General features: G+C 42.9%; 1 protein-coding gene across 1 annotated transcript; it reads left to right on the top strand.

The window, feature by feature from the left end:
- Window positions 1-10,961: 10,961 nt before the first annotated feature.
- LOC311149185 (tripartite motif-containing protein 16-like) lies at window positions 10,962-22,240 on the top strand. Its single transcript, XM_084186268.1, has 6 exons — window positions 10,962-11,599; window positions 12,024-12,119; window positions 19,779-20,012; window positions 20,093-20,252; window positions 20,378-20,437; window positions 20,674-22,240. The coding sequence occupies exons 1-6, from the start codon at window positions 11,003-11,005 to the stop codon at window positions 21,183-21,185; spliced, it is 1,659 nt and encodes a 552-aa protein (XP_084042394.1). The 5' UTR covers window positions 10,962-11,002; the 3' UTR covers window positions 21,186-22,240.
- The last annotated feature ends 855 nt before the right edge of the window (window positions 22,241-23,095 follow it).

The raw sequence follows: 23,095 nt of genomic DNA on the forward strand, positions 1-23,095 counted from the left end.
ATGTGAGTAAGACTGTGTCTGAACTGAGAGATAAACTAGAAGACGTCCTTAAAGGAGAATGGACCAAGATCTCCACTACAGGTGTGTTGAAAATAATAAGAACATCAACTTCAGACCATTGAAAGTTCCCTACTACTCATATACATGTGGAATATGGTATGATGATAACATTCCCTCTCTCTGTGAATGTGTTTGTGTGTCTGTAGTGAATATAGTGGATGTTGTACTGCCTCCAGAGCCCAAGACCAGAGAACAGTTCTTACAATGTGAGTCTCTTTATTCTGAAGTAACTAACAGTCTCTTTTTACTGACACTCCTAACAATCCCTCTAGAAATATATAGCAATAGTAGATCTAATCAAAGACTGGGTATCTATCTGACTCCTCATATTTCTCTGATTTGATCTCTGCTTTGCTCTAATCAAAGACAGGGTAGATACAGTATCTGACTTAACTTATTGTTTTAACTCCCCTCATTGGTCTCTGCTCTGCTCTTCTCCCAGATTCCTGTCAGGTCACACTGGACCCAAACACAGCACACAAACGCCTCTCTCTATCTGAAGGGAACAGAAAGGTGACCTATATATGCCAAGTCCAACCATATCCTGTTCATCCAGACAGATTCACAAACCATTGTCAGGTTCTGTGTAGAGAGGGTCTGTCTGGACGCTGTTACTGGGAGGTGGAGTGGAGTGGGGAGGGTTTTGTTACAGCAGTCTCATATAAAGACATCAGCAGAACAGAGACAGATGGTGCATTTGGATACAATGACAAGTCCTGGTGTTTAGTGTGTTCTAGTGGTTGTTATAGGTTCATACACAATGATGTTGGGACTAAAGTATCAGGCCCTCAGTCCTCCAGAGTAGGAGTGTACCTGGAAAACAAGGCAGGTACTCTGTCCTTCTACAGTGTCTCTGACACAATGGCCCTCCTCCACAGAGTCCAGACCACATTCACTCAGCCCCTCTATCCTGGGTTTTGTCTCTCTGGTACTGCTGAGCTGGTTAAACTGTAGTTGGGTCCACATAGATACTAGTCATGCTGGTGGTGATGGTCCCCAGATGTGATGATTCATTCTGCTCTGTTTTTATGTACAATGATTTGATTGATTTGATCTTCAGAAGATGTTATGAATTACAATTCAATGCATTCATATTTTTTTAAGTGCAATGTTTTAATCTTATATATTCACATTAATCATGATGTATGCTGTTAATGTATGTTGGTTGTCATTCAGAACCATTGAAATGTTTTCTCAATTGGTTCTCTGTCTCAATGTCATTTTCCTCAGTATCATGGAACAGGTAGTGTTACTTACTTGCTAACTGAACTATATGGGCCGGTTTCCCAGACACAGATGAAGCCTAGTCCTAGACTAAAAAGCATGTTCAATGGAGATGTCCGGGAAACCGACCCTAAATTTGGCATCTTTTATTCTCCCATACTGCTCAGTCAAGCAACATTAAACCTGTCCAGCAGGTGGTGCTACTAACCCAACAATAAAAACAGCACATATCTTGACTTGCCACTCACTATATCAGTAATGTTCAGAATTGTACTTTAATATCATTGGAGATTGATGTTCTTTTTAATCCACTACCCAGAGTCAGGAACAGATGAAGTTAGGTCTGCTACTGTTCAGTTATTAAATATGATTTATGGTGATGGGAAATAAAAAATACATCTAGTAGTAGTTTTCCTTTGCTATTTATTCCAAGGTGTGTCTTTAACTTGTAAATGGATTGTGTTGAAGCTGGCATGTGGTGTGGATGATAGAATAGAGTGAATAGAGGAGAGAAGAGAGGAGGAGAGGAGAACATAATATAGAAGACAGATAAGATAGAGAGAGAATTCATACCCAGGGGAGTTACTGTCTCTGTCCCAAATCTCTCCCTGTTCCCTACATAGTGCACTAGGCTTCTTCTGACCAGATCTAAAGTAGTGCACTACATATGGAATAGGGTGGAGATTGGAGATTTGCTCACTGTCATTAGAATGAAGATTTCCATCCAGGAGTTACTGTCTCTGTCCCAAATCTCTCCCTGTTCCCTGCATAGTGCACTAGGCTTCTTCTGACCAGATCTAAAGTAGTCTTCTAGATTTTACATGTTTTCTCCCTGTCATTAGAAAATGACAATATGGTAATGACTTTAGTGGTTTCCTCCTCCTTTGTTTTTATTGGTTGTGTGTTATGTGTGTTGTTGTGTTAGGTTTTTCCCCAATGTTCCTAATTGAAAATCCATTAACAATGAATCAGAAACAAATTATATTCCAGTTATGTTTAGACAACTTCATGTCTGACATCCCCCAGTTCTGTTAAGACCCATTGAACTGGGTCACATTCTAAATGGTCACTTGTATTGATAGTCCATACTGGGCCTAACTGTGGTTAACCATACTGGAGGGTTTCTTTCTGCACACATATTCCCTCATCTCCAGAACTTTACCTGATGTCCTCTCTCTCTCTCTCTCTCTCTCTCTCTCTCTCTCTCTCTCTCTCTCTCTCTCTCTCTCTCTCTCTCTCTCTCTCTCTCTCTCTCTCTCTCTCTCTCTCTCTCTCTCTCTCTCTCTCTCTCTCTCTCTGCCTCTCTCTCTCTGTGTCTCTCTCTCTCTCTCTCTCCCCTCAAACCGTATAGAAAGCAGACAACCTCAATATGGTTTCATTCCTGTAGTTATCAGGACACATGGGGTATGGAACTATTATCTCCTTTCTAAGTTTGAACTTGTCCACTTCCCTTCATGGATTTAAAAGGAAATGACTGGTATATGTAAACTCCCTCTACCCCATGCCAACACCAATCCAATGCTTTTACATTTGAGAGGAGTAGTGAGGGAATGATACACTTCAGGAGGAAGGAGAGATTATTGGGACACACCCATGGAGTGAAGATAGAGGGATGTGAAAGAGGAGAGAGGTAATGGTTGGACTTGACTTATTTATTCTCTCATTAGACTTATTCTGTTTCAATAACATAATTGCATAACACAAAATAAGTACATTTAAGGAAGTATCCATGTATTATAGATTTTATAATCACTTTTGTACTATTTTCACAAGAATGTGGTAAAATCTCACAACTCTTAATACAAAACTCAAAACAGATAATCAAAAAGGCAGTTTTTTTCAAAACTTTAAGCATATTTTCAATTGACTAAGTGCAACACACAAAGGAAGTATCCTTGTATTATATCTTAATATGTGAAATGCTCACTTCCTCCCATAAGAGTAATCAGTAGTTGATGTAGGGTTTCATCTGTCAAAGGGTAAATCACACCTGGTGACTTATGAGTTATACATGTTATTACTGTGGAGTCACCATGATCAGGTTACTGTGGTGTGTGTGTGTGTGTTAGTCTTTGATTAGTTTAGTCAGGATGTATCTATTTGAAAGGGTGTCCTGCTCTTTGATCAGACCAAATGGTTGTAAAGTCCTCAAGACAATAGAATGGTTGTCAGGCAGTGGAGTCTGGTGGGAGGAGCTATAGCAGGACAGGCTCATTGTGATGTCTGGAATGGAATAAATGGAACTCAGTCAAACATGTGGTTTCATATGTTTGTGTTTGATACCTTGCATTGATTCCATTCCAGCCATTACAATGAGCCCGTCCTCCTATAGCTCCTCCCACCAGCCTCCTCTGGTGTCAGACCTGCATGGTGCCTCAGAGTCTGTGTAGGAACTGTGAGGTGGGTGTGTTGGGAACATTATTCCCTATTTTTCATAGTTCCACAATCTATTAATAGCCAGAGATGTGAATTAAACATTCTGGCAATCATGGTTATTTTATTTATAACCAGAGAATTGGGCTGATTCAAAGAAGACCAAACATGCTTATTTTTAAAGTAAGGACATGTCCAAGAAAGGTTACTTGTAAAACTAAAATAACCAACACCCTTTCTTGTGATGTGTTGTAATATATATATATAAATATGATAATATTTTTCCATTCACATTGTGTGTGTGTGGTCCCAGGTGTGAGGGGCTTGTTGTGATCCTGGGGGTAGTGCATTGGGCTGTACACTGACTGTATGCCTTCTTAATATTGAGTTGCATCGGGTGGAGGGCTGTTGAAACTGTTTTGAATGGGGTGTGTTTTGGGGTCTGGGGGTGAAATCAAACATTGTATTCAAACTGGTTAGGGGTAGACTTAGACCCCCCAGAACATTCACACCTGGTCCTTTGTTGCAGGATTTGTTTTAGACATGTTTGTACATTAATTTCTTAAATTTTCATTCCCAGGTTGAATGTCAATAAGAAGTTATATAATTGTGTGTATGACTTTACAATGTCCAGCTACATTATACTCCACATAGCTTTATAGGAAGCAGACTTTACAATGTCCAGCAACATTATACTCCACATAGCTTTATAGGAAGCAGACTTTACAATCCCAGCTACATTATACTCCACATAGCTTTATAGGAAGCAGACTTTACAATGTCCAGCTACATTATACTACACATAGCTTTATAGGAAGCAGACTTTACAATGTCCAGCTACATTATACTCCACATAGCTTTATAGGAAGAAGACTTTACAATGTCCAGCTACATTATACTACACATAGCTTTATAGGAAGCAGTTCATAATCTACTGAAACTTCTTCATGGCCAAGTTGTTTTATTGAATAATTTTGACCCACCCTTGGTTTTTGAATTTATTCAACTATGAATTTGGCTCTATACTCCAGCATTTTAGATTTGATATTAAATGTTTTAAATGAGGCGACAGTACAGAATGGCACCTTTTATTTGAGGGTATTTTCATTAATGTCTGTTTTACTGTTTAGAAATAAATATAGTGTATTTATCTAGGCCCTCCATATGTAGGTGTCATAAGTATTTGGACAAATTCACTTATAGTGTATTACACTTTGTCAAAAGTTTAGTATTTGGTCTCATATTCCTAGCAGGCTATTACTACATCAAGCTTGGGACTCTTGTTGGATGCATTTGCAGTGTGTTTCGGTTGTGTTTCAGATGATGTTGTGCCCAATAGAATTGAATGGTAAATAATGTATTGTGTCATTTTGGAGCCACTTAAACATTTTATGTTCTTATTTACAATACAAGTGACTCCAAAATGATTAAATACGTAATTGACCATTCAATTCTATTGGGATATTGTTTTTATGCAGATTTTTGAATATTCGCATGAAAATCTGTTTCCATTTGACTGGCGTCAGATTTTCATGTGAATATTGTATAATCTTCATGAAAACATGTGCATTTACGTGTTGAAGATAAATGGCTGTGCGTGATGATGTAATGCACATACAAATATATATTTTAGAAAATACTAATATATTTTTGCAGTTAAAATCCCATGTACCGGTTAAAAACGTTCTGTTAAATGGGTTTCCATCACATTTTCAACTCTACTGATGGTTTTGTCAGATTTGGTTGTGCATTATATAGCGAACGTGCCCACTCTGGACAGGCTACCTACATGATGACATTATTATGGACAAAAAGACCCACCATATTTATTGGAAAGGAGCATCAAGCTCATCACTGTGAACTTTCACCACCCTGTGAAGTTCAGCATAACTTATTTCATCTGTAGCTTAATAAACTGCATGGTTTCCCGAGTCGTAGTGGGAGGACCACACCACATATCATCGTGTGACTCCAAGTTTACTTCAATATGATGGTTATTATATCAATATTTGTGCATTAAGCGTTTCCACTGCCATTTCTCGCTTAATTAATTATACAGAGGTATTTGCACCCCACTGCATCCACATGTTTCTTTACAATTTATGATCATTTTACATGACTGAAAATGAAATAAAACTTTTGATTTTACATATTCATCATTCACCACTGTGGCTTCTGAATAGGTCACTGTACATGTATGGAACCATTAAAACGTTGTAATGTTTTACCACAACCTTATATTTGGTTACACGTCACTATGGCTTCCATCCCTATATACCTCAGTGCATCCATCCAGGACTAACGTCTCCAAACAGATCCAAAAGGCCTCCCCCACCACTCAGACTTTCAAAGAAATTAAAGTTATCTCTGATACTCTGCTGTGCAGTTTGTTGTATGAACATTGCAGAGGCCCTTTTAAAATATCCACTCTGCTGTCTGGATTTACCAAAGGATCCAGTTACTATTCCCTGTGGACACAGCTGTATGCAACGTCATCTTCTTAGCTTGACTTCCATCCCCCAAAAACCTGTAGATACAGAGTACACAGTCAAGAGGAAGCCACTCCCTGTCCTCTGGTGTAGAGTTCAATGAAACAGAAAGTCATCTTTGACACTCTGTTGCTCAACCTTCAGGTGAAAGCACTAAAATGGCTGACAATCTACAACTGTTCTGCTGCTCCATCTGTCTGGATCCACTGAAGGATCCGGTGACTACTGCCTGTGGACACAGCTACTGTATGGGCTGTATTAAAGAAAGCTGGGATCAGGATGATCTGAAAGGTGTCTACACCTGTCCCCACACTCTAAACAATGCTGGGTTGTTTGGTTGACCCAAATGTTGGGTTGCAGGCGTTGGGTCACTTAGTTGAGTTGTTTTCTTTAAAAACTGCTGGGTTATGGATGCTGGGTGTTGGGTTATTGTTGCTTGGTTATTGAGATATGACCCAGCAGGTCAGATCAGAAGACTGTAGGCATAGTTTAGTAGGGGTGTGGCTTTCAGATAGTTATTTTTAGCCACCCATGAGAGTAAATATAATTCCTGTTCATCTGGTCTGTTGCGTAGTTAGCACATGTAAAGGTTGAACATTGACATTTTTGTAGCTTCAATTATGCTTATAGAGTTTCCTAAAAGTCCACGTATGTCTCATTGTTGGGCTATAATACAGTGGTATACCTTATTATAATATGTAATAAATACTCTACATATTATAGAAGAATTTAATAAGGAAACATTGAGTTTACAGTATGTAAACGCCTTAAAATAACCTACAGTAAGGATGACATTAAAACAGACCCAGTTGCTAGGGCAACCAAGCATGACATTAAAACAGACCCAGTTGCTAGGTCAACCAAGCATGACATTAAAACAGACCCAGTTGCTAGGTCAACCGAGCATGACATTAAAACAGACCCAGTTGCTAGGTAAACCAAGCATGACATTAAAACAGACCCAGTTGCTAGGTCAACCAAGCATGACATTAAAACAGACCCAGTTGCTATGTCAACCAAGCATGACATTAAAACAGACCCAGTTGCTAGGTAAACCAAGCATGACATTAAAACAAACCCAGTTGCAAGGTCAACCAATCATGACATTAAAACAGACCCAGTTGCTAGGTCAACCAAGCATGACATTAAAACAGACCCAGTTGCTAGGTCAACCAAGCATGACATTAGAACAGACCCAGTTGCTAGGTCAACCAAGCATGACATTAAAACAGACCCAGTTGCTAGGTCAACCAAGCATGACATTAAAACAGACCCAGTTGCTAGGTCAACCAAGCATGACATTAGAACAGACCCAGTTGCTAGGTCAACCAAGCATGACATTAAAACAGACCCAGTTGCTAGGTCAACCAAGCATGACATTAGAACAGACCCAGTTAATAGGTCAACCAAGCATGACATTAAAACAAACCCAGTTGCTAGGTCAACCAAGCATGACATTAAAACAGACCCAGTTGCTAGGTCAACCAAGCATGACATTAAAACAGACCCAGTTGCTAGGTCAACCAAGCATGAGAGTAAAAAATACCCAACTGATGGTTAAATTAACCCGTGTTCTGTTAATACTAACAACCCAACATATTGGGTTATTCACGCAACCAAACTGTCTGGGTCAAAATAACCCAACATGTTCTTTCCACTACTTAACCTGCGCTGGGGTACTAAATAAACCAGATTGAGTGCAGTGCAGACATACCTTCACCCCAAGACCTATTCTGAACAGGAGTGCTGTGCTCGCCTAAGTGGTGGAGAAACTGAAGAAGACAAGACTCCAAGCTGCTTCTCCTGCTGGGATCAGGATGTTCTAAAAGGGGTCTGTAGCTGTCCTCAGTGCAGAGAGACCTTCACTCCAAGGCCTAATCTGAGGAAAAATAACATGTTGGCTGAAGTGGTGGAGAAACTGAAGAAGACAGGACTCCAGGCTGCTCCCCCTCCTGCTCTGTGCTATGCTGGACCTGGAGATGTGGCGTGTGATTTCTGCACTGGGACCAGAAAGCAGAAAGCCCTCATGTCCTGTCTGGTGTGTCTGGCCTCTTACTGTGAGACTCACCTCCAACCTCACTATGAATCTCCTGCTTTGAAGAAGCACCAGCTGGTCAAAGCCACCGTACAGCTACAGGATCAGCTTTAACATTGCAGATATATTGGGGCTTCTATCTGTGTAATTGTCTGCATCATTTCCAATCCCCCATATATATGTTTTGTAAATATTATTTTAAATATATTTTCCTTCTTTATTATTTTCCCCTAACCCTACCACCCCTCCTAAACTAATGGACAAACAATACTTAGGCTTCCACTTCCAGCTTATAAATGTACATACTACATACATTTCACAGACACTACATTTTACATTAGTTATCTTTTGTTTGTTTTTAGTCCCCGCCTTCAGCTACCCTCAGCCCCTCCCATCTATCTCTGAAGACCATCCAGTTTTGATTTCTAGCTGCCATACAGTGCATTCGGAAAGAATTCAGACCCTTTGACTTTTTCAACATTTTATTACGTTACAGCCTTATTCTAAAATTGATTAAATAAAACATTTTCCTCATCACTCTACCCACAATACCACATAATGACAAAGCAAAAACAGGTTTTTATTTTTACACACTTATTAAAAATACAAGACAGAAATACCTTATTTACATAATTATCCAGACCCTTTGCTATGAGACTCAAAATTGAGCTCAGGTGCATCCTGTTTCCATTGATCATCCTTGAGATGTTTCTACAACTTTATTGGAGTCCACCTGTGGTAAATTCAATTGATTGGACATGATTTGTAAAGGCACACAGCTGTCTATATAAGGTCCCACAGTTGACAGTGCATGTCAGAGCAAAAACCAAGCCATGAGGGTGAAGGAATTGTCCGTAGAGCTCTGAGACAGGATTGTGTTGAGGCACAGATCTGGGGAAGGGTCCCAAACCATTTCTGCAACATTGAAGGTCCCCAAGATCACAATGGCCTCCATCATTCTTAAATGGAAGAAGTTTGTAACCACCAAGACTCTTCCTAGAGCTGGCCGCCTGGCCAAACTGAGCATCGGGGGAGAAGGGCCTTGGTCAGGGAAGTGACCAAGAACCCGATGGTAACTCTGACAGAGCTCCAGAGTTCCTCTGTGGAGATGGGAGAAACTTCCAGAAGGACAACCACCTCTGCAGCACTCCACCGATTAGGCCTTTATGGTAGAGTGGCCAGACGGAAACCACTCCTCAGTAAAAGACACATGACAGCCCGCTTGGAGTTTGCCAAAAGGATCCTAAAGTACTCTCAGACCATGAGAAAGAAGATTCTCTGGTCTGATGAAACCAAGATTGAACTCTTTGGCCTGAATGCCAAGCGTCACGTCTGTAGAAAACATGGCACCATCCCTATGGTGAAGCATGGTGGTGGCAGCATCAGGCTGTGGGGATGTTTTTCAGAGGCACGGACTGGGAGAATAGCCAGGATCGAGGGAAAAATGAACAGAGCAAAGTACAGAGATCCTTGATGAAAACCTGCTTCAGAGCGCTCAGGATCTCAGACTGGGGCGAAGGTTCAACTTCCAACAAGACAACAACCCTAAGCACACAGCCAAGACGCAGGAGTGGCTTCGGGACAAGTCTCTGAATGTCCTTGAGTGGTCCAGCCAGATCCTGGAGTTGAACCCGATCGACCATCTCTGGAGAGACCTGAAAATAGCTGTGCAGCACTGATAGCAACAACAACCACCGCAGAAAAGTTGGCTGTGTTTACAGACAGACAGACATACAGACAGACAGACAGACAGAGGTTGTTTACTATGACTGGATGAAGGGATACAGTGTTGAAGGCTTCCTTTAGGTCTCCTCTCTTGGGATTTAAATAGTGAATACAGTGAGATAGTCCTAACCATTCAATCAATGTACAGAACAAACAGTCATCATTAACACTATACAGAGTGGAGCCTATGGATAGAATATGTTATCAAATAATATAATACCATAGAATTTTATGAATAGAAAATAATAAATGTTTTGACATGAAAGCACAGCCAGATGATTTGACTTGACAGTGTGTCTCTATACCTCAGTCTCTGAAGACACCCAGCAATGGTTAGGATTATTAGAGAAGCTTTTCCTGCTGAAAGGCAGTTTCATTTCATCTGGTTGCAGAAAAAAATTCATTGGATATGTTCATAACCCCGTCCACCGATAAGATGTGGGGGGTTTCTGTCTGACTAAGAAGAGATACAAAGAACTTTGATTGTAAAACGTCTTCTCTTTTTAGTCCTAGATATGGCTAGGGTTAGGGTTACTGCTGAATGTAGTAACTCTAACCCTGACCCTAGGCCTAACAGTAATAACCACACTCTAATGTAAAGTATTACCTCATTCTCAATGATCAGTCAATACATACAGTTTTCATTTAAACTGCAGTATATTGTATCAATATCAACCCCCCCCCCCCCCCCCCCCCCCCCCCCCCCATTACAACCACTTATGAATTATTATAGACACTTATAATCAGTGTTATAACACATATGTGTATTATAAGACATTATGAAGCTTATTATAATAATTATAATATGTAGTTCATAGGAACTGTTACCCTTTATATATTCTAACAACTGATGTTTGTTGGATTTATTCCAAATGAAGGGCCCTAACCTAGAAACTAAAATATTTGTCTCCCTCTCCACGTTGAACGCAGTTCTCTCTCTGTCCCTCCCTCCCTCCCTCCCTCCCTCCCTCCCTCTAACCTCACCTATCTGGCAGATCCAGAAAGTCCTCGCCCTCCCAAAAACTCACTTCTATGGAAACGAAACTGATCTGAGTCTCTTTGTCGTCTGTCTGTGTGAGAGTGAACAACCGTCCAAATGGCTCAGCAGGGAGTTCTGCTGGACCAGGACCAGTTCTGTTGTTCTGTCTGTCTGGATCTACTGAAGGAGCCGGTCACTACTGCCTGTGGACACAGTTACTGTAGGAGCTGTATTGAGGGCTGCTGGGATCAGGATGTTCTGAAAGGGGTCTATAGCTGTCCTCAGTGCAGAGAGACCTTCACTCCAAGGCCTAATCTGAGGAAAAATACCATGTTGGCTGAGATGGTGGAGAAACTGAAGAAGACAGGACTCCAGGCTGCTCCCCCTACTGCTCTGTGCTATGCTGGACCTGGAGATGTGGCGTGTGATTTCTGCACTGGGACCAGAAAGCAGAAAGCCCTCATGTCCTGTCTGGTGTGTCTGGCCTCTTACTGTGAGGCTCACCTCCAACCTCACTATGAATATCCTGCTTTGAAGAAGCACAAGCTGGTCAAAGCCACCACACAACTACAGGAGAAGATCTGCTCTGATCATGACAAACTGCTGGAGGTTTACTGTCGTACCGATCAACAGTGTATCTGTATGCTGTGTACAATGGATAAACATAAAGGCCATGATACAGTGTCAGCTGCAGCAGAGAGGACTGAGAAACAGGTAAAACCAGAACTACCTGTTGGTGACTATCTGATAAACAAAGAATTAAAGATACAGTAGGAAATAAGTCTGTTTGAATATGAGAGAAATCAAATGAAATTGATCCTCAGCAGAACAAATATGAACACAAACCTTGAGTATATTGAGTTTGATCGAAATGTATCACCATTTTCTGATGTCAAACACTATTATCATTCCGAATGCCCTTTTAGGAGTTCAAAGTTCAGCCTCAACCCCTTGATACATGTACGCCTACCATAAAAACTATAATAATTAACATAGCAACATAGAAAATGTCATATGGTAAATGGACTTCCTCAAGATTTTAGACCTTCCTCTCTATGTTCCCTATGTCCCATTACTATACTATTGATCTACTGGACAAATAAAGCTTGATAGCTCATTGAAGAGTGATTCTCCACAGAGGCAGCTGGGGATGAGTCAGCAGAAGGTCCAGCAGAGATTCCAGGAGAGAGAGAAGGAGCTGAAGGAGCTCCAACAGGCCGTGGAGTCTCTCAAGGTGAGTATTGTTGACCAGAGGAGACACACAATTTCACATCTCTCCTCCAGTCAGAGAGAGAGAGAGGGGCCCTTATCCAATCCCACTGACCCCACTGTTGGGAACAGGCTGTCTGGACCCCTTTCAGAGAATATACTGCTTAATGTAACCGGCGGGATATGAACCCGGGTCTACTGAGGGAGAAAACAACATCTTGACCGTTACACCAAGAGGACATTCCCTATTGGGCTGAGGGCCGACACTGATTTTGAAGTCGAAGGCGGGGCTACCTCATCACAAAACCTTGAGAAATCCTGACTGACTCATGTCCCCTATACATTAACATGGAGCTCTCTCTCTCTCTCTCAATTCAAATCAATTCATAGGGATTTATTGGCATGGGAAACAAATGTTTACATTGCCAAAGCAAGTGAAATAGATAATAAACAAAAGTGAAATAAACAATCAGAAATGAACAGTAAACATTACACTCACAAAAGTTTCAAAGGAATAAAAACTTTCAAATGTTATAACTCAAGTGCAAACAGAGTGAGCCATTCGCCAGACTGAGTTCTGGAGGTGAAATGGAAATGAATGAGGGAGAGTTAAGTGAGGTAATGAGCTCAGAACCAGAGCCTGGCATCAATAGACATGATAAAGAAGAATCTGGTGCAGTAAGAGATACATTGTAGGAGAACGTGGCGGGGCTACCTTTTGGCAGATCCATTTGTAGTTTCAGGGTGGGTGGGAAAGGAGTTGGGTGCAGTTGAATCAGTGAAGGTAACCTGTAGTGGACTTGTGATATTTGTTTGTGTTTCGTTTGGTGCAACACAGACCTGTGGTGATCGTGGTGAAACAGAGGAGTCACTGTCAGTCCTTTTGAGTTTTGAGTCTTTACCCGACAAAGTCATGGTAGGATATATCAGTTATCCTGTTAGAGCTTTTGTGCCGAATCCACTGTGCTGATTCAGGTGCAACGTTTATGGTCATGTTGCAGCAGTTTGTAGGAGGGAGATCCAAGATGTGGGAAGTGTGCAGGAGGGCATGGGATAGAGGATTGTGTAGTTTCGGTCGATAAAGTTGTGTGTGTCAACTGTTGGGATGCCCATGTTGCTGGGGATCTGAAGTGTCCGGTGCGAGAGAGGCAGGTTGAGGTGGCTAGAGTCAGAGTCGTGCAGAAGGTGTCGTATGCTGAGACAGTGAAGAAAGTAGAGGAGGATGGGTCAAGGGTGAGAGATCCTGAGAGGATCCCTGTGAGTAGTAGATCTGTGCCAGCACAGAGGGATAGGCCAACGAGTGATATATGCTTCAGTAAAGATAGCTTCTTAGCATTCATAGCAATGGTTATCAACTGTACAGCAGAAATTGAATGAAATTGAATGTAAATCACAGAAAATAGATGTTGTGGTGGCAGCTGCAGAGAACTATTTGGGCATACAAGATTAGAGACTTCAGAAGAGTTACAGGGTGTGTTGAGTGGTGGTTTCCTGTCCTCCCAGGCCGTTGGCATGGTGCAGGAGCAGATAGGGTCAAAGTAGTGGAATTGGGTAGTGGGTGTTTAATAATAATAATAATATGCCATTTAGCAGACGCTTTTATCCAAAGCGACTTACAGTCATGCGTGCATACATTTTTTGTGTATGGGTGGTCCCGGGGATCGAACCCACTACCTTGGCGTTACAAGCGCCGTGCTCTACCAGCTGAGCTACAGGTTTAATGAGTGTAGGGTTAGTTGGAAGGGTGTTTTTTTATTATTATTATAATTTCCCCATTATTCCTTTTCCCATTTTGTGTCACAAAGTATAATGGATTTATATTATAGTCCAGTTGGGGGCGGTAATGCAACATATTGGATGCCAACCGCCGTTAAACACCAAAGAAGAAGAACCGTTACATTATCTCTATGTACAGTATTGTAACGATGTTCATGTCTCTCTCATTCATTAACTTTCATGGTAGTTGGTTGTGTGGGTCTCTGGTTATGAATAGGGTGCTGACAGACAATTGTTGATGGATATTTATAGAGCTCTGATCAGGACGACAATTGATTACTGGTGTACAGTTTATGGAACAGAGGTAAAGACTAGGCTTCAGAAGCTGGACAGAATCCAGTATATAGCTTTAAGGATATGTATTGGTGCATTTAAATCAACATCTGTATGTGCCTTACTGGTGGAGGCAGGAGAGATGCCTTTGGATATACAGCGTTAAAAATGGTCATTATCTTATTGGGTTGAAAGGCTGTGAGGTTGAGCATCCCACTGCTACTGTTCTAGATGACTGTTGGGAATATACTAGTAGACAAGGCAGTGGTTTTGGTTGGACAGTTGGAAAGCTTGCTGATGATAGTGGTTTGAGGGAGTTGGAGGTTGGCCCTTATGTGGTGATAGGGGATGTTCCTCCATGCACAGATGGATCCAAGGACCCAGATAGTGGGCTCACAGGAGCAGGCGTTTACGTTCCTGAATTTGATGTGCAGATATGTAGAAGACTAACAGATGAACTGTCAGTATACTCAGTTGAACTGTTGGTGATAATAGTTGCGCTCCAGTGGGTGGAGGACTTACAACCTGGTAGAATTATAGTATGCTCAGATTCTCTGTCTGTATTGAATAGTTTATCATCTAGTATGGAAGGTGTGGAAGGGAATGAAATTGTAGACCAGATAGCTAAAAGAGCTTTGAAACGAGATATAATTGATATTAATGTTCCGCTGGGTAGAGGTGAGGCCAAATGTAAGATCAGAGCCATTTTGATAGATGTGTGGCAGAAGAGATGGTACTCTGAGCACAAGGGCCGGCATTTATATGAATAGTTTACAGTTTTACAGAAAGGTCGATGGACCAAGATTCAAAGGTCAGATTAGGAAGGAAGAGGTGGTGTTTACTCAATTGCGCTTAGGACATTGTACATTGATCTCGTCATTACATCTGGTTGGCAAGCATGTGAATGGTTTGTGTCTGGGGGGTACGGTCGATTAAACGGTGGAGCATGTGTTGTTATATTGTTGTAAGTATGTTGAAGAGAGGGAAAGATTTAAATGTAGGGTCATTGAGGTTAGACAGGGTTAGGGGGGTTTGGAAGGGATTTTGGGGATGGGGGAGGGTCTATTAGAAGTTAGTAGGGCTCTTCTTTATTTTCTCAGAAGTACTGAGTTAGGTAGGAGGATTTAGAAATGTTGGAAACCGTGATTGACCACACACTCCAGCACAGTAGGTGGCGGCATGCACCTTTAACGTTGGTTTGTGGACCGCCATTATGTAATACAAGAAGAAGTTGCTTGTGTGAGAGTTTTGTGGTTCGTGAGGTTGGCTACTATTCTTTTTTCTTTTGGTTCTTGCGTATTTTCTGAATTTATTTTCTCATGGTGGAGGGTTTGTTTATTAGTTTCCACTGTTTATCGTTTAGAGGGGAGTAGGGGTAGTTTGTTAGGGCGGCGTGATGGCCTCAACCGAGTGGAGAAAAAACGCTGTTGCTTCGGGTGTGTTCCGGAAAAGGTGTGGAGGAAGTTTTGCTCATGGTCGGCGAACAGGTTGGAGCGGAACATCTGCACTCTGCATCCAGAATGAACCGAATCCGTGGTTGTGTTAATGAAAAAGTTTTGTCTTGTTGCGAGTGTGATTGGTTGTTGGTTCGTTTTGGTTAATTCGCAAGTGGTTTTCGTGTGCTCTCGGCTGTGTGCCAAGCGGAATCCGTTAAACATGTCTCTTTTCGTAGACAAGTGTTTTGTTTCTTAACAAACTTCAAGGTTACACAGGGGAGGGGTGGAACACAGGGATTGCTAGCACAGATAGTTTTCGGTGTTTCTAGTGTGGGGATCATCAGTTATAGGCTACAAGCAGCAATGTGATTGATAGATAGGACAGGTATTGAACCCCGGCCAAATAATCCCTACTCAGATGCGCTAACCTCAACCCTAGTAAACATGCATTATAAAAACCTTCTATATAAAATTATCTCATATTGGGAGTAAATATCCTCTGAATAGAATAGAAAAAACACTGCATCTTCCAGCCCACCAATAAATTACATAATGCAACCATCGCGGTTAGCATATTTACCTCAACATGCCCCTCGCTTGCGTGAGAAGGCAGAGTGCTCGATGAATTTGACAATTAATGTACTAGGAAAATACGTTTTTGTCGACCAGAGGTGACTGAATTAATGTTCAGGCTTATTGATAATCATTATAGTAATGAAGTATAATTTCAAAACATGACCATAAAAACAGGTAATAATAAACATGAATCATCATTATATTACTTCACAGTAATGTGTTAAATGCTTTTTCAGTCCTTCCTCTTGCGTTAGCAGTGTGGAAAGGGACAGTAAAAAGCGCTGGCAGGAGTTTTCCTGTGAGGTGGAGTGGTGGTGTATCCAGGGAGAGATCTAAACTAATATTCTGAAATGTCATTCATGGTCTTATGCTGCCATCTATTGGAATTATTAAGCAACTGCAGTAGTACTGAATAAAGTGTTTTTCCTTACTAATCCTTACTAAAGTAGTGATTACTCAGAATTGAAAAATAAATGGCAGGGGTACCAGGAGGGAGGAGAGTAGAGCAGGGTCAAGGGGTGGTGCGCAGGCCGCGGAGAAAGCGGTGGTGGGGAGGGTTGCAGCTGGGCTACATGAGCTGAGGCAGGTTTCTGTAGTAACAGAGACTCCGATGGGCGAAGGCTTGGTGGGCTCATCCCAGGAAATATTGCCTGTCATTGGGGAAGAGGCTCTGATCAGGGGGGAAGTGCAGGGGGGCAGAGACTGGGGAGGAGGAGGACTGTACCGTGCCAATGGAGGAGGAGGAAGAGGGGGGAGATGAGTCTGCGGGAGCGGAGGACAAGGCGTCTCGTTTTCAGACGGCTCATTGGATCCAGAGCTGACAGCCAGTCAGGCTGAGGGCCCAGTATATACGGTGAGAGAACTTTCTAGGTTCCTGATGGAGACTAAAGGGGAAAAAGAAGGTTCTGCTGGAGTCTTATTTGATTGATCCTGGAAGGTTTGTAAGGTCAGTACAACACGTGATGAAGAATGAGGGGTTTAGTGTCCTCTCACCCAGGAAGTGGTATAGGCTGAGAAAATGGGTCATGGGTTCTTAAGGGCATGTCTTCAGAATCTGCTTAAATTGATGTTTTTTTCTGGCATGGCGGCTTTATGGGCTTCTCTACTGGTTTCTGATTGTGGTGATTTCCCTCCCACCTCTTATGGAGATTTCACGGTTAGATTTCCTTAACATGAACGGCGGCAGAGACTGGGGGAATATGTCAAAAAAAACATTTAAACGTGATTATTTTAGCAAGAGACACACAGTGACGTGATTAATGAAGTGTATTGGGGGTCTGGTGGAAAGGGGCGCAGGTGCTGAGCCATGGCACAAATCTTAGTGCAGGGGTAGCAAAAGAGGTGTGTAAGGGTAGGTTGTTAGTGGTTAGAGCCAAAATCAATGACCTTGTCTTTGCTTTCCAAAATGTGTCTGCACCTAGTACAGGGCTCAGTTCTCTGTTTCACCAGGGCCCAGGCAGGTGTCCTATTGGAAATTCCAAGTAAAGCTCTTACAAGATGTCACTTATTGCTCAAGCTTCCAAGGCTTTTGGGAGAGGTGGGGACAGCAGAAGGGGGAGTAACTTCTGTTGTGGGGGAGATGAGGGAGCCTGATGGGTGGGTAACTTCTGTTGTGCGGAGATGAGGGAGCCTGATGGGTGGGTAACTTCTGTTGTGGGGGAGATGAGGGAGCCTGATGGGTGGGTAACTTCTGTTGAGGGGGAGATGAGGGAGCCTGATGGGTGGGTAACTTCTGTTGTGGGGGAGATGAGGGAACCTGATGGGTGGGTAACTTCTGTTGTGGGGAGATGAGGGAGCCTGATGGGTGGGTAACTTCTGGTGTGGGGAGATGAGGGAGCCTGATGGGTGGGTAACTTCTGTTGTGGGGAGATGAGGCCGCGGCTGTGGAGTTGTACTCTGATTTATAGCGGGCAGAACTCTGTGATCCTGGGCGTTCTGAGGTTCTGCTCACAGACCTTTCCAAACTCTCTCTGTCACAGAGAAATTAAATTGACATTTCCCAGGCCTTTCACAAACTCAGCTGCCATCTCTCAGATGGTCTGCATGTGAATTTTTATAAAAAGTTCTGGGGAATTATTGGACAGGACTTGTGTTGTGTGAGTGTATCGGGGTGGGGGAGCTGTCGCTAAGCTGTAGACGGGAGGCTTTGACTCTCCTGCCCAAACAAGTAGATTTGAGCGACTTAAAGAACTGGAGGCCTGTGGCATTGCTCTGCGTGGACTATAAGGTCTTTACCAAGGTCCTCGTTAACAGGCTCAATCACAGGCAATCTGTTCATAATCAGGAGAAATCCTTTGATAGGGTGGACCATCAATATCTGTTCTATGTGTTTTTTTGGTTGTGGGGAGAATTTTGTGGCCTATGTTCAAATGTTGTACGCTGGGGCTTCATGTATGGTCAAGGTGGGGGGAGGGCTCAGTAGGCCAGTCTGGGTAGGGAGGGGCATTCACCAGGGATGCCCTCTGTCAGGGCAGCTATACACTCTTGTTATTGAGCCCTTTCTGGGCCTGCTACGCAGGAGGCTACAGGGAGTGTGGGAGCCAGGCATAGGGTTGGGGACAGGCATAGTAGTGTCAGCATACGCTGATGATGTCTGTGTTGGTTAGGGATGAGCAGAACCTACAGGCCCTGGAGAATAGTTTGAGGGTGTACGAGAGGGCGTCTTCTGCTTAGGTAAACTGGGGCAAGAGTGAGGCTCTCTTATGTGGGGCATGGAGGGACAGGGCACCTCCGCAGCTTCCAGGGGGTTGCAGTGGGGCTGTGAGTGGCTCAAGATGCTTGGGGTGTATCTGGGCTCGGAGGGTTGGGATAGGAAGAACTGGGAAGGAGTGTCACAAGCGGTGGTGTCGAGGCTGACGAAGTGGAGGTGGCTCATCTCCCAAGTGGCATACAGAGGGACGGTGCTGATCATCAACAACTTGGTGGCATCCTCTCTATGGCTTAAATTGGCCATTCTCAACGCCCCCATTTGGTCTGCTTGTGGACCTGCAGCGCAAGTTAGTAAACATTTTATGGTCAGGGTGGCAGCGTTCCGACTCCCTCAGTGTCAAGGTTAGACACATCAGGAGCTTAGCAGGAGTGAAGGGGCATCAGTGGCAGGGGGTTGTGGGGGCTGAGAGCATGGCAGGGTATAGGTGGAGGGTGCTCTATAAGCTCCCAGTGCTGGAAAGGTCAGGGGTCCTCCAGTGGAGGGTATTACATGGAGCCCTGGACACCAATAGCTGGTTGGCTCGGGTTGACCTGGGAGTTGGGGAGGGGTGTCCGTTTTCTGCAATGACAGACTGTTCATCATGTTTTTTCTGTGTTGCCAGGGTAATGCCATTACTGTTGACGCCTTAGGGTTGAGTTTGAGTTGTACAAAATGATCAACAGTGTGGAGATGTTTCAGGAGGTATGGGGGCTCAGGGGGGCTGTCTGTACGGCTGGAGAGGAGGGGTTGGATGGACGGTTGGAATGTGGTGCTGGATGGTGTATTGTACTGTGGTGTTGGGTACTGGATAATGTGATTGTGTGGAGGTTGTGGTGGCACGCAATGTGTTTTTAGGAGTGGGGGTGTTAGTGTAATGAGGATGGCTCATTAAAGTAAGACAAGTCAGTCTCTCTCTCTCTCTCTCTCTTAACAGCGCTCTGCACAGGCAGCAGTGGAGGACAGTGATAAGATCTTTACCGAGCTGATCCGCTCCATTGAGAGAAGGCGCTCTGAGGTGAAGGAGCTGATCAGAGCCCAAGAGAAGGCTCAAGTGAGTCAAGCTGAAGGACTCCTGGAGCAACTGGAGCAGGAGATAGCTGAGCTGAGGAAGAGAAGCACTGAGCTGGAGCAGCTCTCACACACAGAGGATCACATCCATTTCCTCCAGGTAACTCAACTGCCTTGATACATGTGATATGAAATTAAAACTCTCAATCATTTGGTTCTGCTCTCTCTCACTCTCTCTAGAGTTATCAGTCTCTCTCCGGTACCAGTGTATCTTCAGACTTACCCAGCATCGTTGTCCGTCCTCTTCAGTACTTTGGAGATGTGAGTAAGACTGTGTCTGAACTGAGAGAGAAACTAGAAGACGTCCTTAAAGGAGAATGGACCAAGATCTCCACTACAGGTGTGTTGAAAATATTAAGAACATCAACTTTAGACCATTGAAAGTTCCCTACTAGTCATATACATGTGGAATATGGTATGATGATAACATTCCCTCTCTTTGTGAATGTGTTTGTGTGTCTGTAGTGAATATAGTGGATGTTGTACTGCCTCCAGAGCCCAAGACCAGAGAACAGTTCTTACAATGTGAGTCTCTTTATTCTTAAGTAACTAACAGTCTATTTTTACTGACACTCCTAACAATCCCTATAGAAATATATAACAATAGTAGATCTAATCAAAGACTGGGTATCTATCTGACTCCTCATATTTCTCTGATTTGATCTCTGCTGTGCTCTAATCAAAGACAGGGTAGATACAGTATCTGACTTAACTTATTGTTCTAACTCCCCTCATTGGTCTCTGCTCTGCTCTTCTCCCAGATTCCTGTCAGCTCACACTGGACCCAAACACAGCAGGCACACGCCTCTCTCTGTCTATAGGGAACAGAAAGGTGACCTATACAGGCCAAGACCAACCATATCCTGTTCATCCAGACAGATTCACAAACTATTGCCAGGTTCTGTGTAGAGAGGGTCTGTCTGGGCGCTGTTACTGGGAGGTGGAGTGGAGTGGGGAGTGGGTTGTTACAGCAGTCTCATATAAAGACATCAGCAGAACAGAGACAGATGGTGGATTTGGAGAGAATAACAAGTCCTGGAGTTTAGAGTGTTATAGTGGTGGTTATTGTTTCAGACACAATAATGTTATGACTAAAGTATCAGGCCCTCAGTCCTCCAGAGTAGGAGTGGACCTGGATCACAAGGCAGGTACTCTGTCCTTCTACAGTGTCTCTGATACAATGACCCTCCTCCACAGAGTCCAGACCACATTCACTCAGCCCCTCTATCCTGGGTTTTGGCTCTCTGGGACTGCTGAGCTGGTTAAACTGTAGTAGGGTCCACATAGATACTAGTCATGCTGGTGTAGTCTATAGCTGAGCTGGTTAAACTGTAGTAGGGTCCACATAGATACTAGTCATGCTGGTGTAGTCTATAGCTGAGCTGGTTAAACTGTAGTAGGGTCCACATAGATACTAGTCATGCTGGTGGTGATGGTACCCAGATATAATGCTCTGTTTTTCTGTACAATTATTGTTGTCTGACTGATTTAATCTTCAGAGTTTAATTAAAACTTAACAATGTATTTTTATCAATTGCAATGTTTTAATTGGCTACATTTACATTAATCATGATGTTTGCTGTTAATATATGTTGGTTGTCATTCAGAACCATTGAAATGTTTTCTCAATTGGTTCTCTGTCTCAATGTCATTTTAAGTTTTTTTCTCCCATACTGCTCAGTCAAGCAACATTAAACCTGTCCAGCAGGTGGTGGTATTAACCAAACAATAAAAACCCAGCACATATCTTGACTTGCCACTCAGTATATCAGTAATGTTCAGAATTGTACTTCAATATCATTGGAGATTGATGGTCTTTTTAATCCACTACCCAGAGTCAGGAACAGATGAAGTTAGGTCTGCTACTGTTCAGTTATTAAATATGATTAATGGTGATGGGAAATAAAAAATACATCTAGTAGTAGTGTTCCTTTGCTATTTATTCCAAGGTGTGTCTTTAACTTGTAAATGGATTGTGTTGAAGCTGGCATGTGGTGTGGATGATAGAATAGAGTGAATAGAGGAGAGAAGAGAGGAGGAGAGGAGAACATAATATAGAAGACAGATAAGATAGAGAGAGAATTCATACCCAGGGGAGTTACTGACTCTGGCCCAAATGACACCCTGTTCCCTACGTAGTGCACTAGGCTACTTCTGACCAGATCTAAAGTAGTGCACTACATAGGGAATAGGGTGGAGATTGGAGATTTGCTCACTGTCATTAGAATGAAGATTTCCATCCAGGAGTTACTGTCTCTGTCCCAAATCTCTCCCTGTTCCCTGCATAGTGCACTAGGCTTCTTCTGACCAGATCTAAAGTAGTCTTCTAGATTTTACATGTTTTCTCCCTGTCGTTAGAAAATGACAATATGGTAATGCCTTTAGTGGTTTCCTCCCCCTTTGTTTTTATTGGTTGTGTGTTATGTGTGTTGTTGTGTTAGGTTTTCCCCCTGTGTTCCTAATGGAAAATCCATTAACAATGAATCAGAAACAAATTATATTCCAGTTGTGTTTAGACAACTTCATGGCTGGCATCCCCTAGTTCTGTTAAGACCCTTTGAGCTGGTCCTCTGTAGCTCAGCTGGTAGAGGACGACGCTTGTAACGCTAAGGTAGTGGGTTCGATCCCCGGGACCACCCATACACAAAAAAAAATGTATGCACGCAGGACTGTAAGTCGCTTTGGATAAAAGCGTCTGCTAAATGGCATATTATATTATATTATATTATATATATATTATATTATATTATTATATAACTGGGTCACATTCTAAATGGTCACTTGTATTGATAGTCCATACTGGGCCTAACTGTGGTTAACCATACTGGAGGGTTTCTTTCTGCACACATATTCCCTCATCTCCAGAACTTTACCTGATGTCCTCTCTGTCTCTGTCTCTCTGTCTCTGTCTCTGTCTCTGTCTCTCTCTGTCTCTCTCTCTGTCTCTCTCTCTCTCTCTCTCTCTCTGTCTCTCTCTGTGTGTCTCTCTCTGTGTGTCTCTCTCTCTGTGTCTCTCTCTCTGTGTCTCTCTCTCTGTCTCTCTCTCTGTCTCTCTGTCTCTCTCTCTGTCTCTCTCTCTGTCTCTCTGTCTCTCTCTCTCTCTCTGTCTCTCTCTCTCTGTCTCTCTCTCTCTCTGTCTCTCTCTCTCTCTGTCTCTCTCTCTCTCTCTGTCTCTGTCTCTCT

Source organism: Coregonus lavaretus (genome assembly GCF_964263955.1).
Source record: "Coregonus lavaretus genome assembly, chromosome: 21".
Taxonomy (NCBI): domain Eukaryota; kingdom Metazoa; phylum Chordata; class Actinopteri; order Salmoniformes; family Salmonidae; genus Coregonus; species Coregonus lavaretus.

Coding starts and splice junctions, on each gene's coding strand:
- LOC311149185 (XM_084186268.1), top strand. CDS start 11,003: ATGGCTCAGCAGGGAGTTCTGCTGGACCAGGACCAGTTCTGTTGTTCT. Junction 11,600..12,023: donor CAGAGAGGACTGAGAAACAG/GTAAAACCAGAA, acceptor GATTCTCCACAG/AGGCAGCTGGGGATGAGTCA. Junction 20,013..20,092: donor ATCACATCCATTTCCTCCAG/GTAACTCAACTG, acceptor CACTCTCTCTAG/AGTTATCAGTCTCTCTCCGG.